General features: G+C 37.1%; 1 protein-coding gene across 2 annotated transcripts; it reads left to right on the top strand.

Moving 5' to 3' along the window:
- Positions 1-9340: 9340 nt before the first annotated feature.
- Positions 9341-11649, top strand: LOC141623114 (cyclin-D5-1). 2 transcript variants are annotated; one of them, XM_074439184.1, is made up of 5 exons: positions 9343-9882; positions 10253-10339; positions 10579-10873; positions 11112-11245; positions 11358-11649. In XM_074439184.1, exons 1-5 carry the CDS (start codon positions 9628-9630, stop codon positions 11556-11558), a joined length of 972 nt encoding a protein of 323 aa, XP_074295285.1. In that variant the 5' UTR covers positions 9343-9627; the 3' UTR covers positions 11559-11649. The 2 variants fall into 2 exon arrangements, with proteins under 2 accessions (XP_074295286.1, XP_074295285.1); XM_074439185.1 differs by lacking the exon at positions 10253-10339 and having other exon boundaries at positions 9341-9882.
- Positions 11650-12894: the final 1245 nt, after the last annotated feature.

Here is a 12894-nt window from a genome sequence, read left to right as displayed (position 1 = left end):
TTAAACTAGTTTTATAATAAGATTTATTAATATTTTGTTGAGAATTATACAGCATTTATTGTGTTTATATTTAATGTTCACCTGTAATTAATACTTGTATTTAAGGCTGGGTTGACACGTGGCGCATCGACAACGCTTAAACCCAATTTAGTATATATAACAACAAAAAAATTGCGTGTAAAATTGAACCCCATTGCACTAATCCTAGAAACGCCACTGCTCTCAGGTGGCATTTGCCCTTCAATGAGCATAAGTGCATAGGCGTGTTTAGTATATTTGCTACACAACTTTTTTTATTTTTCAAATATCGAGTTTCAAATATCTAAGCTCACATAGACCAAATTTCATCCGTTTACCATTTTTGTAAGCATTGTTTTTTTTTTAGAAAAGGATTTCTAATACTACTCCTTTGATTATCCTTGAGATTTATATATTTTTGTCCTTATATACTCGGATGTTTTCCTAATAAACTTATCAAATTTTAGTGGGACTTGGGAGAGATTTGACTTCGAAGTAAAGAAAAACATACTGAAGCAATACTAAACCGATCTAAAGTAACAAACATTTATATTAGTGCCATTCAACGCACGTTTGTTTAGAGACGGTCTGAAATAAGATGGATCAAATGTTACCATTTTTTAATAGAATATAACCAATTAATGACAAAATGTTTATAACTAAAGTTGTTATTTTTTACCCGGAAAATAATTATAACATTTTATCAGAAATAGTAATATTTTATCGTAAAATAACTACATTTAATCTGTCTTATTTAAGACATAAAATAGCCCATCAAATAAAAATGAGCGTATATAGCAGGATTTAGGAGCTACAATATATTACGGATTACGGATGGAGCTCAACCCTCAGGCGAGAGGCAACTGAATGTCGTCTTATAACTTATAAGTAATCGCATTCTACATTTGTACCTAACTACCTATTGCATTTTTTTTTTGGTACATAAGAGGGGCCAAGCCCCAAAAATTATCTAGCTATAATACGAGAAATAGAAACACCAAGAACATCTTCATGTAAGATAGGACGTAAATCTGTCGGAGGAACGGTAAGAATAGTGGTAGAAGAAGAAGAGGAGACCTCTTGATTGGCAAGCCAGTCAGCAGCTCGATTCGCTTCTTGGTAAGTATGGTCTATCTTAACTGACCATCCATCAAGCCCTATTAAATCCTTGCAACGTTGTACTAGAGGACGTAACCCACTACTTATGAGTTGCTGTTCTCGGAAGAAGCTTACACAAGGGCTATTGTCCATAAGGACCATCACCTTAGATAAACGCAAAGCACGTGCATGCTCAAGACCAGCCAGAAGAGCCCGCATCTCTACTCTCATAGAGTTACAAATGCCACACGAGAAAAGAAACGCAGACACAAAATTACCCGAATCATCCCGTATAATTACACCACAGCCCGCTTCACCCGGATTTCCTTTTGATGCGTCGTTTGTATTAAGTAAAAACCAACCAAAGGGGGGAGGGTTCCATCTCACAAACATTTCTTCATACCTAGAGCCCAGTGAAGAGTTGAAGAGCGAAAATGGATCGAAGGCATTTTTAGAGGAGATAAATTGTTGCTTGAGGAAACGTATAGGATCAACTAGGTTTTCATTTCCTCTTCCAAAAACGGCATTATTCCTCCATTTTCATATCCACCAACAAGTTAAAGCGAACTCCATAGGCCAATCGACTGAAGCAAATTGGGAAGTATTACGTATATTGTTCGAAACCCACTGGTTGAAAGGAATGGAGAAGAATATGTCTTGGGACATAGGCAGCCCAATTTGGTGCCAAATTTTGGCAGAGAAAGGGCATAACCTGAGAATGTGGTCAGTAGTCTCGTCGTCCATCAGGCATCTAGGGCACATAGGATCGTCTGATAAATTACGGCAGACTCTATTATAATTGCACATAATACGACCATGAGAAGCTAACCACATAAACATACAGATTCTTTGTTGGACAGGGACTTTCCATATGAGATGCAAATCCATTGTATCTGGTTCAATAGGCATCTTGGTTGGATGAATAAAAGCAAGAGCAGATTTTATCGAAAATTTACCGTTGGAAGTTCCATTCCAGAAAAACGCGTCCTCGATATATGGCTCCGGGGTAAGTGTATAAGCTTCAATTTTCAAAAGCTCCTCCCTTGGGAGATAATTTGAGAACAAGTCCCACTTCCAACCTAATGTTTTGTCCCATATTTCACTGACTGTGGCACCTAGTATTGATTCCGGAATAGTCAAAATAGCTTTATCGGATAGGCATCCTCCATCAACCCAAGAGTGATCCGAGAAAAGAGTGGTTCTCCCATTGCCTAATGCGACTGAAGTTCCTGCCGAAACAATCTTAGCTTGAGATGTAATTCCGGCCCAAATGTTGGACATATTTGGCTTGGGTTAAAACCTATCGACATCACATCTACCATTGCAACATTTGGCCCGTAGAACCCTTGCCCATAATCTTTGTGGTTCAGCAAGAACCCGTAACCAAGCTTGGTAAGGAACGCGGCATTGGACTGTCTAGAAGATCGTATTCCAAGGCCACCCAAGCTCTTGGGTTTTTGTATCGTCTCCCATGATATTAAATGAATTTTTCTTGTATTCTCATCACCTCCCCATAAAAATCTGCGGGTTTCTATCTAGCGAGTCACAGACAGTCCGTGGTATCTTTGCGGTCTACATATTGTAATTAGCCAAAGTAGAAAGCGTTGATTGTACCAAAGTTGATCTCCCAGCCAGTGAGAGGTGTTTGGTCTTCTATCCAGCTAGGCGCTTATTGAATCTCTCTTCCAAATGGGCGAATGTAGCTCTTGTAACACGGCCATTTATGGTGGGAACCCCAAGATAAGTGCCCAGATCAGTAGTAGCTTCAAACCCCAAGTAATCCATGATCACCTCCTGTGTTGCAAGAGGCGTGTTAGCTGAAAAGAAAACCCGTGATTTTGCAATGCTTACTTTCTCCCAGAGGCTTTACAAAAAATTTTAAGGACTTCATTAATGACATGGGCTTGTTCCAAGCTCGCTTCCGCAAAAAGAAACATATCATCGGCGAAAAATAGATTAGCAAGAGAAGGGTCGTGCTTGCAAATAAGCGTGGGTTTCCAACGTTTTGCTCTAACTTCTACATCGATTGCTTGTTGCAATTTCTCAAGGCACATGACGAAAATATAAGATGAAATAGAGTCACCTTGACGGACCCCTCTAGTTGGATTAAATTCTCCGTCGGTTCTCCATTCCACAAAATTTGCATAGTGGTGGTGGTGACGCATTCCATGACAGTGTCGACAAGTAATTGTGGAAAGCACATATCATTCAAAGTATCTCGAATGAAATCCCATTTAAGCCTATCATAAGCCTTCTCGAGATCAATTTTAATAGCCATAAGACCTCTACTCTCATGCTTCTTCTTCATAGTGTGAATCGTTTCTTGGAAAATAACAATATTATCTGATATTTGTCGGCCAGGAACGAAACCACTCTGATTTTATGAGATTAGCCAAGGCACAACGGTCTTGATCCTGTTAGCGAGAACTTTACTAACGATCTTGCACACAACATTACATAAACTTATAGGTCTAAATTGAGAAACTGTTTTGGGACCTGTAACTTTTGGAATTAAAACAATATTTGTATCATTTAGACCAGGTGGCATTCCCTTTCCTTCCAAAGCTTTTATCACCATAGCACAAACATCGTCCCTTACAATATTCCAATGCTTTTGATAAAACAAGGCTTGAAAGCCGTCTGGCCCCGGAGCCTTGAGTGAACCCATTTGAAATATAACTCGTTCAATTTCTGCTATCAAATAATAACGAGTCAACCCTTCCCACTGATCATTACTAAATTCTTGGAAAAGGTCATATGGTATATTAGCATGCGGGTCATAAGGTGTGTCATCAGTGTAAAGCTCCTTATAATATTCAATCACAAGCTTTTTTACCTCGGCATGTTGCTCTACCCAATCACCCTGATCATTTTTTAATGCGTTAATACGATTTTGCCATCTTCGGATGAAAATACTAACCTGAAAATATGAAGTGTTACGGTCTCCGTCTCTCAAATAATCGACCCTGGACTTTTGGTACCATAAAAGCTCTTCACGTTCAAGAATTTCATACAATTCTTTCCTTAATCTTGATTCGAGCTTAATAAGGTTGCTAGTCCGCTGCACTGAAAGATGCTTTTGACATCCTGCAATACGAGCTAGTAACTATGATACGTGCATTTTATATAGTCCTTTTTTGCCTCTTATGCACGCATTTCCATGTAATTCTCGTAGTGTTAAGCTATGAAATGCCCCGAATAGGCTACTTTGGTTTGGTTTGCTTTATTTGCAGGAATGAACCTGAAAGTAGCGGAATCAAGCCTTTTACTGTCCTTTTAGCTTGCATTTAGGAGATAAGTGGATTTGGAGCGGAAGTACTGATGCCTTGGGATGCATGAAGTGGTCTCGGAAGCTAAAATTAACGAAGCAATGAGCTGGTGTAGTGGCAGTTGATCGATCGAGACCTTTTTGCTGACCATATTACTCGATCGAATGGTCTTCTTGCTCGATCGAAGGGTGGAATTTGGAGGTTCCTCGATCGAGTAGTTTATCTACTCGATTGAGAGGTTTCTTGCTGGAGTTGCTCGATCGAGCAGTTCCAAAGTGCTCGATCGAGTATTTAGTTATTAGATGCGTGATTTTAATATCTTAGGTTTAATAAAATATCTCTCCTATAAATAGGAGAGATGTAATTAGGTTTAGGGATCTCTTTTCATATTTCTGGAACCCTTTTTCCTGTTGAACATGGCTTGTATCTCTTTTCCGGATCTAAAACTTTTGTAATTCTTTCTTCCCTTTTACTCTAAGTTTTGTTCTTCTCTTGTCATCTTTATACCATGCTTACTATTGTTCTATCTTTCGTTCTTATTTTATTCATTGTTATGAGTAGCTAATCCCTTAATGCTAGGATTACGGGAGCCATGATAGAAAATCGATGACGCTTTAATTGGTTAGGAGGCTTGTTGTGAGAATTGTTTAATAGCAATATAACTGTAATTGTTAGGTTGAATGCATCCAACTGAATCAATTAATCCGGTAAAATTCAGACCTAGATCGAGAGATTGGAATGAATAGACCTGTTATGGACAATAGAGTACAATAATGAGGGCGAGAGCTAAGTTAGTAGTACTTTAGGGCGGATAGCGGACCGAGAGGACTTTTCCACTACCCTTCTCACATCAGACCGACTGACCTACCTCAGCTAATTTATGTAATAACATGGTGGACCGACATCTTGGCATCTAACTCTTTATTTGATCTTAATTCTCTTTACTCTTGCTTGATTACTCTTTAGTTTTGTCAAACAACTCAAACCCCCCGTTTTGTGACCGTAGACGGACCAGAATAACGAGTAGATAGTGACCGCCTCCCTGTGGATATGATACTCGACTTGCCTCTGCTGCATTAGTTATAGCCTGTTGGTTTTATTTTTGATAGGGTTGCGACATCCGTGTTAAACTGCCGTTTTTGACGGAAAATATTGCCAAATACTTCTTCATTCCACTGCTGTAATTTCTGAGATAAATCCGACAATTGGGTAACAATATTTTCAGACGATGACCTGCTAGAGGAGACAAATTCACTGAATTTTTCGTGAGTTAGCCATGCAGCTTGAAACCGGAATGGTCGTTGCACCGAGTTCAGAGGAGCAAAACCATTCGGAGATATTAGGAGAGAGCAATGATCAGACTAGAAGGCGGGCAAATGCTTAACACTCGCGTCACTAAACATCATACTCCAATCGCTATTACATAAGGCACGATCCAGTATTGCACTCTAACGTGTCTCTATTGAGGTACCACGAGCCCATGTGTGAAGCGGTCCAGAAAATTCTAATTCAATTAGCTCGCAGTTTTCAATCCAATTATCAAAATTTTCACATCTACGAGCCATGTTACTATCTCCTCCATGGCGTTCAGACAAGTTCCGGGTTTCGTTAAAGTCACCAGCTATCATCCAAGGATGATTATTACTTTTGGCATAAGTCTCTAATTCATTCCATAGTTCTCTTCGATCCATTGGATTTGGACTGGCGTACACAGCCGAGAAAAATCAGGGAAGCTCTCCCCTACGAATTACTTCAACTGTGAGATATTGGTGATGTTTTACAACCGGTATAATGTTCACCAATTATGGCTTCCAGTAAAGCGATATGCCACCACTGAACCCAATGGTATCAACACGGGTATGCCCGCTATATCCAAGAATATTACGCAATTTTTCAGCATGCTCTCTGCTCATATGGGTTTCAATGAGGGCCATAATAGTTGGTGTATACGTTCTGACAACTTCTTTCAAGGCCGTAATCTTTAGTTTGTTTCCCGTCCCTTGGATATTCCAAACCATACAAGATATGTGGGACGATAAAGGACTCAATCTCGGTATTAAATCTGACATATGAAAAAGGGCAATATTGTAAAGCAGATAGATAAGCGCGACTTACGAGTGACAAAACATGTTCAATCCTCCATGGAATCGACATCTCTATCAAGAGATTCGACGGCTCCTACTTGATCGTCTCGAACTTGATTTCCATCACCAGACTTTCCGGTACCATCACCCCCATAAAGGGAGCGTGCATCTCCATCCATAGGGGTATCGTGGTCTGAATTCGAGGGGGTACCATCTCGAACTGAGGGTACTGTGGGAGGTTTCGAAGTTGGGGATGTGGATTGTCTAGGTAAGACACAAGATGGGCCGGAACAAGGGCCATTCGAAGGTGCTGGAGCGGTTTTGTAAGTGGTGGGTAGACTCGTGGAAGATAGAACAGTGGTATTGGGAAGTATATTTTCTCTGTTATTTGGTAAATTTGTAATATTTTGAAGAACAGGGGATTGCCCTGATGAAGGACCTTTGGACGCTAATTTCTTTTGGAAAGTTTTATTATTTCGCGTATTATTTCGGGTAAGGGCGGAATTATGGTAAACAGTACTATTTATAGAATTATTATTATTATTATTATTATTATTATTATTATTATTATTATTATTATTATTATTATTATTATTATTATTATTATTATTATTATTATTATTATTATTATTATTATTATTATTATTATTATTATTATTATTATTATTATTATTATTATTATTATTATTACTAGGAGTAGATGATGGAATAATATTAGAATCTTTATTATTATTACTAGGAGTAGATGATGGAATAATATTAGAAGAAATATTTCTATAAGTTTGAGTATTATTGTTATTAATAAAGGGATTTGATTGAGTAGAGGGATAGAATATAGGAGATATGGAAGAAGCAATTATAGGAGGATTTTGAGTAATTACCGTATCAGAATCAGGCCTATCATGGGCAACGTTAGATATCAAATCAAATCTTGAGCCATGATTGTTATTCTTGCCAAAATTGGAGCGGGAACTGCGTTTGAATTTGAGCTCCCTGGTTTGGGTTGTATGCGTCGCCTGGAGGGCTTCTTGACCATCACCCAATCCCCGAATGTAGGGGATTCCGCAAGTGAATTATCATTTTCTTTCTCTACCAAAATTGTATCCTGGCTTGGTTCAGTAAGAAGTTGCTCTTCTGTAAGAATTTCAGTGTCCTCCTCAATGGATGAATTCGACTTAGGACAGGACTCAGACATGTGCCCCAAACGACCGCAATTAAAACAAATCATACGAAGGCCCTCATATTGAATGTGATAAACTTTGCCCTTCATTCGAAACTTCGAAAGAAGCGGTCTAGCAATATTAATTTCAACACTTAGTCTTGTAAACTGACGTCTTTCCACCATGGCAGTATTCATGTCGATACGTACGACGGTCCCAATTTTTGAACCAACCTTTTTTAGAAAGGCCTCATTGAAATATTCTAGCGGGAGATTAGGAATCCGGACCCATGCTGTCAAAAATTGCACCTTGTCCTCTGTCGGAATAAAATTAGGAACCCATCTTCTGATTGTAAGATAATGATCATCAATCATCTAGGGTCCTTGGGTGACTACATGTTCATAGTTTTGCTTATATGAGAACCGGGCTGCATAGTAAGAGCAACCCAGGTCGGTGAGTTTGAGGTTACCTTTAATCGACCATTTGTCTTGGAGTTTTCGCATTAGCGAAAGATAACCAATTTGTTTGTCGAACATTTTTATGATAAGAGAGCGTCTCCAAGGCATTCGTAGGGCGGTCTTCTCCTGCTTGGATAGTCGAATAATAGGGCAAGCATCGTCGTCTTTCTCTGACTTAGACGCCACATCATCAGAGTCGATCATAAGATCCTTTAAACATGAAATGTCATCTTCTTGGGATTCAGAACTGAAGCCTTGCACCATACTTTTGAACGACTTGACAGGAGGAGTAGAAGTGCGGTGTCCTTCAGGGACCGTCACAGACGTCGGAGAATGGGAACTCGAATTCGCACCAAGTTCGGTGTTATCAGTGAGAAATTCGCTTAGATGGAGTATTTTACGTTTGGAGTTTTTTGTGATTGGAGGGAAATCAGATGGCTCGATAACCGCGGTAGAAGCATTTTGTAAGGGACTGGATGAATTTAAATTGATCTCTGACAGGAGACCGCTCGTTGAGCCTTGCATCCAAGTTTTGTCAATTAGAGAATTTTTTTCTAGAGATAGAGAGAGAATTTTTTTCTAGAGATAGAGAGAGAATATTCTTCAGTTCTTCAAGGTAAAAATCAATTGTAAATGGTGTTACCTGGGGAATGATGGGAACTTCTGATTGAGAATTAATTTCAATGTTGAAAGAAAATACTATTCTAAAAACTTCCACCTAACTACCTATTGCATGACTCATGAGTAAAAATTTCTTTTTTTTTTTCTCAAATAAGGCAATACATTATAAGAAGATTTGAGATCGAACCAGGAATCTATTACCCAAATTAAAGTACTTTCAGTTTTATCACTAGGCTTATACCTCTTCGATAATATATTTATTTTGCATGTATATACTGAGTCTATTATGTTATGCATAAACACCTAGCCAATAAAAATGATGAAATTAAGAATATTTTCTATAAATAGCCCCGTAAAAACTAATTAAATAGAAAAATTAGAATTAAAAGTTACAATTGATTAAGGTTTACTATATTATTATACGGAATATCTAAGAATTTGTCAAAATCTTACTACATATAACTTAGATACCTTTCTTAAACAACTCTACATAATTTTCCCACTATATTAACCGCTACACTAACTTACTATAAACCCGGTTCACAGAAGACTTATTCCGTCCTTAAATAGCTAAAAATATTCAAGAGTTAAAAGTTGACAATAATAATTAAGAAATGATAATTATAATAAAAAGCATATAAAAAAGGTAAGAACAAATGAACAATCTCTTAAAATCACATCCGCTAAATTTGGCGGCACTAAAACCGCTCTTAACAACACTCACTCACACTCTTACCCGCCATAATCAACTCCCCTTCTTCCCCTCTCTTCTCCATTTTCCCTAGATTTCCTCTATCTTCTTCTCCCTATATTTTTTGCAGTTTTCCAATTTTTCCCTTCATTTTCAACTACCCTTTTCTTTTTAATATTTTCTTTTCTTTATTAATTTCATTTTTTTTTGGATTGAAAAATTAATAAAATGGAGGGTTCATCTTCTCTTAATCTTCTCTGTGATGAAGATCAATATTGTATAAATGATGAAGATGATCAAGATAAGCACAATTTGATCATCCAATCTTGTTGTGATTTGGAGTATGAAGATGATTATATCAAAAATTTGATTTTAAAAGAATTGAACTTTGAATCTAGTAATAATACCTCTTCTTCTTCTTCAATTGATTACCCTTCTTGGTTAAGGGATTCTCGATTCGATGCGGTCCGATGGATTCTCAATGTATGTTATTCTTGATTGTCTTATTCTAATCATTTTGTACTTTATCCGTATCAGTCATTTGTTTATCTTTGATTTCACTTAAACGCAAATGCTTGTGTAATTAAAACGGTTTTAGACAAGTGTTATTGTAAAGCCGGTAGTTGTTTTACTTAACTATCGCTGTAAGGGTGGTTACCAATTAGCCAATTACATTTATGTGACTATTTTGGTAAATAGAAATGCGGTTTTACTATATAAATTAATGTAAAACCGCCTTACAAAAGACCTTCTCGACCGTGACAATGGAAGTATTTATTTGCAATTTGCAAAGTTTGATTTCACGGAACAGATTGCTTTGTACATTGTAACACATATATTGTTGTAATCGCAGACTCAAACTCGATTGAGATACCGGAATCAAACAGCATATTTATCGGTCAGTTATTTGGACCGATTCATAGCAATAAGATACATTGATGTAAGTAGACTACATTATCTTCTTGTTGTAATTCAATTGCATTTATGCTAAAAATTAGTGAAAATATTGTTTGATTGTATTTTTATGTGGAATGTTTTTGACTCGTTGGAGCAGTTATTATCAGCAAGATACATTGATGTAAACATGTAATGCAATCTGTTTTTTGGATTTTAGTAACTAAGATTAATAAAGTTGTTGGTTGGTTAATCAATCTTGTTATGATAAATGTATGATTGTAGGAAAATAAGTTGTGGGCAGTAAGATTGTTATCAGTAGCATGCCTGTCATTAGCGGCGAAAATGGAGGAAAGCAAAGTGGCTGCATTATCGGAATACCCTGTATTAGATTTCGGGTTTGATACTCATGCCATACAAAAGATGGAATTGCTTGTTTTGAGTACATTGAATTGGAAGATGGGTTTAGTCACTCCCTTTGCTTACTTACATTTCTTCGCAAAGGAGGTTGGTGATCACAAAATTTTGTTAGGTGACTTGCTCTCTAAAGCAGTGGAACTACTGATGGCATTGATGCAAGGTAATCAGAATCATTTATCTTATTGTCATGAATGTCATCATCGTCATTATGAGTCGGTTTTTAGTTGGTTAATTGGATTGCTCTCCCGTTATATTTATAAATGAGACCGCATAGACTAATGTACTATCTGAATGCCTACAGAAAAGCTTTACATTCGAGGCACTTTCAGGAGGTCGGATGAATGTTAACTTATCCAGTGTTTATTAATCTTTTATAGTATGTGATAATGTTGATGCAGAGATTAGACTGATTGAGTATCGACCATCAGTGATCGCTTTAGCAGCAGTGTTAGCAGCTTCGGATTGGCAAATGACACGGGAAACGTTGAAGATTAAAGTTAATTCTGTTTCAATATGGGAGACCTCGGATACTGTGAGTCTGTATTCTATAACATTCACTCTTCTCAGTGTAATCAGTGATCTTATTACTGGATTATTACCTAATTACCTTCAACTGTTTATACGATCGTCTCGTCTCTTAACAGCTGCAGCAGGAGACTCAATTGCTTTCATGTTACAACATAATGCAGAGATTATCTACTAAGGGTAACACAAGTACACCAAGTCTTCCTGAAGTTCAGCACACTTCGGATGAAACTCCGTTTATAGTGGGTACAAAGAGGAAGCTCACATTCACTGATAGTGACGAAAATCCAAATTTGCCAGACAAAACTCGTCGTAATTGATTGGATTAATTTGCATAAAGCGCATTCATTAAGCCTATATTGAACATCGATTTGGCTTGATTACAAGATTATTAAGAGACATTTTTTATGAGTAATAGTATCCGTATGAAGGAAATTTTTGGTACTACATTATTAATGACAGAAAGAGTGAAGATTTTGAAAGTGGGGTGGGTTCTTATTTTGTATACCCAACAAAAATAATCTGCCAGGGACAGCCAAGCTTATGGACCATGACCATGATTACCATGTAAATAAATAAATAGGGAGAGGTGAATTCATGGCAAAGTTTCAGTAAAAGAGGTTGACTGAAATGCCAAAATGCTATTTAAGGACAGTAAAATTTTAAGAGGGGGGCCATTTATTTGTTCTATAGTGTTTTGGTGTTCATGCTAATCAGGGATAACCATTTCCTATTGTATTGATTTTTTTTTTCGTAATATTTTTCGTCACATAAGTGTATGAATTTGAATGTTGTATGAATGTGTTTCCATTTGTAAGGTGTTTTGGTTTCGAAATGTTCCAGAATAAATGGGAATAATTTGTTGAACTGTCTTTGTTTTTGCGACATGTATATTATGAAGGCAGCTAAGGAGTTGTAAAGACGATGCTGAGCATAGTAAGGGCACTGCACATAGTTCGGAAATCTGTCATGAAACATGAACAAAAAAAAAAAAAAAAAAAAAAGTGGAGTAACCATAAGATTAACAAACAAATACCCTTTGCGGCAGCGGTGAATTTAAAATTTTAAACTATCTTTGTTTTCTTTATATTACGAAATATAAATCGATCTATACAATTATGGACTCAATTATTATAGATCTTTTTGAATGTGTTTTCAGTGCTCAGATGAAACTGCGTATATATGGCATGAACTTTAAATGGCAAACGAGGTAAGACAAACAAAACTGGGTACAAGTTGAGATAGTACTACTGTATAATCAGGTGTTTCTGAACATCATCTTATCTTTGTCGTGGGGATCGAGTATTTGAGTACCAGTCAGTGACACCCTATCATTTAAGTTCGATATCTGGTAATCCGAGGCCAAAAGAATAGTCAAAGTGTGTACAAAGAAGTGAAGAAGCATCCATTGATATAGATGAAGTTTATAGTTGAGAACAAATTCCCTGAAAGTGAGGGAAGAGTGTAGTGGAAGGCCTACCAACAGAGCTGGTACATTGGAAGTTTATGGTGTGCTGCTTCCTGTGACATTCAAAAAAGAGTGAGAATTCTAAGGAATATATGTTAGTATGTGTATGATTGACCATGTATAGGAGGACTACTTGACTTGTTTGTCTTGTTTAGATATGACATTTCTCTGCTGCTTTTGGTCCAATA

This window comes from Silene latifolia, chromosome X, assembly GCF_048544455.1.
Source record: "Silene latifolia isolate original U9 population chromosome X, ASM4854445v1, whole genome shotgun sequence".
Classification (NCBI taxonomy): Eukaryota; Viridiplantae; Streptophyta; class Magnoliopsida; order Caryophyllales; family Caryophyllaceae; genus Silene; species Silene latifolia.
Note: the sequence above shows the minus strand (reverse complement) of the source record. Positions and strands in the feature narration are given on the sequence as shown.

Excerpts from the sequence above, each read along its gene's own strand:
- LOC141623114 (XM_074439184.1), top strand. The coding sequence starts at position 9,628 with ATGGAGGGTTCATCTTCTCTTAATCTTCTCTGTGATGAAGATCAATAT. Across the intron at positions 10,874-11,111 it reads ACTGATGGCATTGATGCAAG|AGATTAGACTGATTGAGTAT; the intron begins GTAATCAGAATC and ends ATGTTGATGCAG. Across the intron at positions 11,246-11,357 it reads TATGGGAGACCTCGGATACT|CTGCAGCAGGAGACTCAATT; the intron begins GTGAGTCTGTAT and ends GTCTCTTAACAG.